Below are 5204 nucleotides of genomic sequence, written 5' to 3' on the forward strand. Positions count from 1 at the left end.
ACATTCGGTCACCAAATCACATAACTCATATAATACTATATCGTGATCGAATGTTAAGCGTGCGGACCCTACGGGTTCGAGAACTATGTAGACATGATCGCGACACCTCTCCGGTCAATAACCAATAGCGAAACCTGGATGCCCATATTGGCTCCTACATATTCTATGAAGATCTTTATCGGTTGAACCGTGATGACAACATACGTAATTCCCTTTGTCTATCGGTATGTTACCTGCCCGAGATTCGATCATCGGTATCTTCGTACCTAGTTCAATCTCGTTACCGGCAAGTCTCTTTACTCGTTCCGTAATACATCACCTCGTGACTAACTCCTTAGTCATTTGCTTGCAAGCTTATGATGTGTATTACCGAGAGGGCCCAGAGATACCTCTTCGATACTCAGAGTGATCCTAATCTCGATCTATGCCAACTCAACGAACACCTTCGGAGATTCCTGTAGAGCATCTTTATAATCACCTAGTTACGTTGTGACGTTTGATAGCACACAAGGCATTCCTCCGGTATCCGGGAGTTGCATAATCTCGTAGTCGAAGGAATATGTATTTGACATGAAGAAAGCAATAGCAATAAAACTGAACGATCATTATGCTAAGCTAACGAATGGGTCTTGTCCATCACATCATTCTCCTAATGATGTGATCCCATTATCAAATGACAACTCATGTCTATGGTTAGGAAACCTTAACCATCTTTGATCAACAAGCTAGTCAAGTAGAGGCTCACTAGGGACACGGTGCTTGTTTATGTATTCACACGTGTATTTAGGTTTCCGATCAATACAATTCTAGCATGAATAATAAACCTTTATCATGAATAAGGAAATATAAAATAACAACTTTATTATTGTCTCTAGGGCATATTTCCTTCACAATGGTTGATAAGATTGTCTTATCTTATGCCCCCTGTGTAATCTAGAGAAGACAACAAAAAATGATGTATAATGTATATATTATTCTTAGTCTGATCTCTAATAACAAGATATTCCTAATTATGTGGTGAGAGAATTTTTGCTAAGAGATCATCTCTTAATGAAGAGAAGGGAAGTCTTTTCTTATGGTTTCTCTCTCCTCCACCTCTACAATTATCCTATGTGGCACTTCTAAGATAAGACCATTGTATATGTCCTCATACATCCATTCTTTGGATGTAAATCAAGCCCATCGTTAATTACTATTGATGCATAAATTGATCTATATTCATATAAAAAGATAGGCCATCAAGCAATCATTAATTGGATGTAAACCAAGTCCATATTTAATGAACATTAATTAAACAATTGATTTATACCCAACTCTAGAAAGATTAGTTCACCGGATGACTACCCACTAAATTTTCAGTGCATCATCAGTACAATGCAATCTAAAGCCTTCTAAAAAAAGAACCTGGCTCAATTATATATAAGTTGTGTTCTATGAAGAAGATACAAGTACGTCAAGAATCACATAGTTACTATTTCATTGAAAATAACACAGTTACCTATACAAATGGGAGGTGATTATGTTGTCATATCGGTCTTACTATGCTTTTTGTGTATAACTTTCCACCTCACCTTTGTTGAATCGATAGACGTAGATGTCAATCTCCAGACAAATGAGAAGGTAACAAATATTTTACTTTTAGATTTTGATATATACAACTTTTTATCAATTGCTTTATGTATTATCCCATTGGTGTATCTACTTTGCCACTTAATCTTGATAATTACTATTGGTGTTAATATTCATAACTACTTTATGTTACTTATATGCCCAACTAAAATTTAGGACACATATGTGAAACAAATATTTATCTTTCAAAGACTCTGTACATCAATTATATATGCTAACTAGTCATGAACTATTATTTCCCTCTGCAGAACACCACTCTTTTAAGACCTAAACCTTTCCATTTTCCTTGGAGAGCTGATATCATGAATGAAGGAAGCGGCATTGTTTCTCATGTACACACACTCTCCCCCATTCTCTGTATATATCTCTCTTTACTTTTTCATGTGTTAGATTTGGGATATTTTGTTAATTTCTTGTTGGGTATTGATCACAAAAAACGTCACAATGTAATGCCAGAGTGATATGTGATAAATATAAAAGGAAAAGTCAAGGTATTTCCAATATAAGCATCACATATTTAAACCACAGAGAAAAAACAGTAGAAATCTAATTCATTCATGATGTATCTAAATCATTGCTGGTCAAGCTAAATTATGGTCAATGGTCCAAGAGACAAGGTGGTACATAAAGACCAGATAAAAGGCATACACCTAAATGAACTTATCTTGATCCCCTATATACCTCAAAAGCTATGATCATTACATACAAAACATGCTACCAAAATACTGTGAACAACAGATTCAGAAAGGCATTTAAGACATACTCTATTGGAGACTTATGCTGACATACCAACTTTATCGGCAATACACTTCACACCTATTAGAGAGAGAATCAAATCTTGTTTCACCCATGCCACAAGGAGGAGAGAAGATGTTGTGAGCCCAAACACCTAAGTAAGACCATCGAAAATGTACATGAACTAAAGCATTGCATGCATCACCACAAAAGGTCTAACTGCGTTGGATTGACACCACACCCCGCGGAGGAAGCTAAATCCAGTATCATATACTTTACAAGGCCTATGAAAACTTATCTAGTCTAACTCCAAGGTAGCATAAAAAATTCCCCATTGTAAATGTCTGGTAGGTGAACCTCATACCAAGGCCAAGAACGCACACCCTCACTTGTTTATTATGTCGTTCTCTATAGATTTTTCGGGTTATTTACTAATTTGAGCTGTAATTTTCTATCACTAGTATGCAATGTGGCACACAGAGCCAGGACAATTCTACGGCCTTCGAGCTGACATGAGTATATGGGCTTCACCAAATCAAGGAACTTCTCAAGAATCCGGAGCATCCTTACAGATATATTGTCAAGATGGAGGAAACTACAACTCAATTCAAGTTGGATTTCATGTACAAACATATCACCCATTATGGTAAAGTCAAATGCTTTTGAATAAACAACTATTTCATAATTTGCTCCTGCTTGCAGATTTCCCCCTCTTTGTACCATAACAGAGATATTCGCTTCTTTACATATTGGACCGTAAGTATAATCAATGTCATTTTAACAAGTTATATATTATTGTGGTCCCCATATAGTTTTTTGGTATTTCGTAGGAGTTAGAGGACTATTGGACTAAGTAAAAGTCTCTTTACATCCACAATAATACATGTTTCCTTTTTTTTTGTTGCTCAGAAGGACTTGAAATCGAAGGGGTGCTACAACTTGCAGTGCCCAGGATTTGTTCCTGCAAGTCGAGCTAATCTAGTGCCTGGACAAGCCATGGCTCCTCCATCAATTTATGGCGAACAAGACCACTACGTTAGGCTTAGCCTCAACAAGGTGCACCATTTGTCCCATTCTGGAGATTACTATATCTATATAAATTCACAAATGTGCTACTATTTCTACAATAAGTAGATGATACATGCGCGTTCCTGCAGCAACCTCATCGAATGAATCACGTAAATAGATGCTATAATTAAGAGCAACTACAAAAGAGAAAAAGTTGGATTGTAGTTAACAAAATTCCATTTTTCTAACAAAATGTGAAATATGAACTGCATAGGTATCCTCAGAGTGTCCAACATATAATCCATTCATGACAACAAAAAATAAATGCAAAAACAGTAATTTATGATGAACATGCATGACTTGCTGGTGTGGCAAGACTGCATGGATAGGAAAAACAAGCACATATGAAAAATATAACTTACGGGGAACATGCATGACTTGTTGATGTGGTATGGATGCACACATGGAAAGAAAAGTAAACTTATAACTAACATGTATGACTTGTTGACGTGGCATGGCTGCTCGAATAGGAAAAATAGGTAGTGGATTGCAACTAGTTAAGAATAGAGGATTAAAATTAACAAAGATAGATTTTATTAATGTTAAAATTAGTTAGGCATAAATTCACATGGTTATTAAGTACCATGCTTTGTATTTTATTAAGAAAATATGGAACATTGGAATCTAGGAAATTGTACGCCACCCAAGATTCTTGCAAATAACATGTTTTCTACTCTTTTTGTACATGAAATTTATTGTTCATTGATGTCATCAATCCCTTGTTGACTACAGGATCCAAATTCCGGAGATTGGGTGGTGTACCGTCACGATTTACAGAAACCATCATTCTTGGGACATTTTCCAAATAAGCTTTGCCCCGGAACACGACGTATACAAGCCTTGACTGGATTCGTGAATTACTTGAAGAATGCACATGGTCCTCCAATGGGTAGCGGCCACTTCCCCGATTATGACGATAAGAGATCTGCGTACTTCAAGCACATTCAGAATTACAATCCAAATGGTCATTCTTCCGACCTCTTTGGCATTCCCATGGTCAAGTTAGTTGATAGGCCAGATTGTTATGGAGCAAATAATTTATTTCTCGAATATAAGAAGGGTTATATGTTCAACTATGGTGGACCAAGTGGTTGTGTTGGTTGATAAAAAAAGTTGTATTGCCATTTGCATTCGATAAATAAAAAATGATACTTAATGGTCAAAGGCTGTCCCTTATTTCATTTATTTTGTTCCAACTTGGTCTTGATGTTGATCATCACCATCGTCCCTAGTTTATTAAATTATTGGTTTTCACCGCGCACTTAAGCCATATCCCAACACGTGCACTTCTGACAGGAGCTAGGTGACAATAGTAACACAAATTAATGAAGCCTCAAAGCAGCAAAGACCATATGATCAGACCTCTATCGGCCCAAATATGGGGCAGGAAACCAACCAAGGTGGTATATTATCCATCCAATGAATTAGGAGTGTATGTTTGGGCGCGAAATGTTTATTCTGTGTGTGCACTTGCTACTGTGGCCAAACCCTCCATCCACTGAAAGCCTGGAGCTTGTCTCAGATAGAATCACTGTGTGCAGTGCAGGGTTGGTGTGCATAGAGAAAGTGGAGCACACTCCTTCCTTCCTGCACAAGCAGCCGAGTCAGAGCATCTCCAGCCGTTGGCCTCCCCAGGAGGCATTTTTCTCGCCGCCTGGGGGTCTGCCGGCGAGAATTTTACTCCGGGGCTCAAATCTCTTCCAGTCGTTGCCCCCCACACCCCCCCCCCCCAACAGGCAGACCGCCCTCCCGTGGCCGCGCTCGCTCCCGCC

The 5204-nt window shown here is 38.0% G+C and overlaps 1 protein-coding gene across 1 annotated transcript; it reads left to right on the top strand.

Moving 5' to 3' along the window:
* Positions 1-1506: 1506 nt before the first annotated feature.
* Positions 1507-4536, top strand: LOC123179770 (uncharacterized). The gene is made up of 6 exons (XM_044591645.1): positions 1507-1620; positions 1878-1961; positions 2826-2987; positions 3067-3120; positions 3274-3420; positions 4165-4536. Exons 1-6 carry the CDS (start codon positions 1507-1509, stop codon positions 4534-4536), a joined length of 933 nt encoding a protein of 310 aa, XP_044447580.1.
* The last annotated feature ends 668 nt before the right edge of the window (positions 4537-5204 follow it).

Source organism: Triticum aestivum, chromosome 1D, assembly GCF_018294505.1.
Source record: "Triticum aestivum cultivar Chinese Spring chromosome 1D, IWGSC CS RefSeq v2.1, whole genome shotgun sequence".
In the NCBI taxonomy this organism is placed as follows: Eukaryota; Viridiplantae; Streptophyta; class Magnoliopsida; order Poales; family Poaceae; genus Triticum; species Triticum aestivum.

Bases quoted from the DNA above. Each gene is read 5' to 3' on its own strand.
- LOC123179770 (XM_044591645.1), top strand. From the start codon at position 1,507: ATGGGAGGTGATTATGTTGTCATATCGGTCTTACTATGCTTTTTGTGT. The intron at 2,988-3,066 runs GTACAAACATAT...TCCTGCTTGCAG, and splicing joins CAATTCAAGTTGGATTTCAT to ATTTCCCCCTCTTTGTACCA. The intron at 3,421-4,164 runs GTGCACCATTTG...TGTTGACTACAG, and splicing joins TTAGGCTTAGCCTCAACAAG to GATCCAAATTCCGGAGATTG.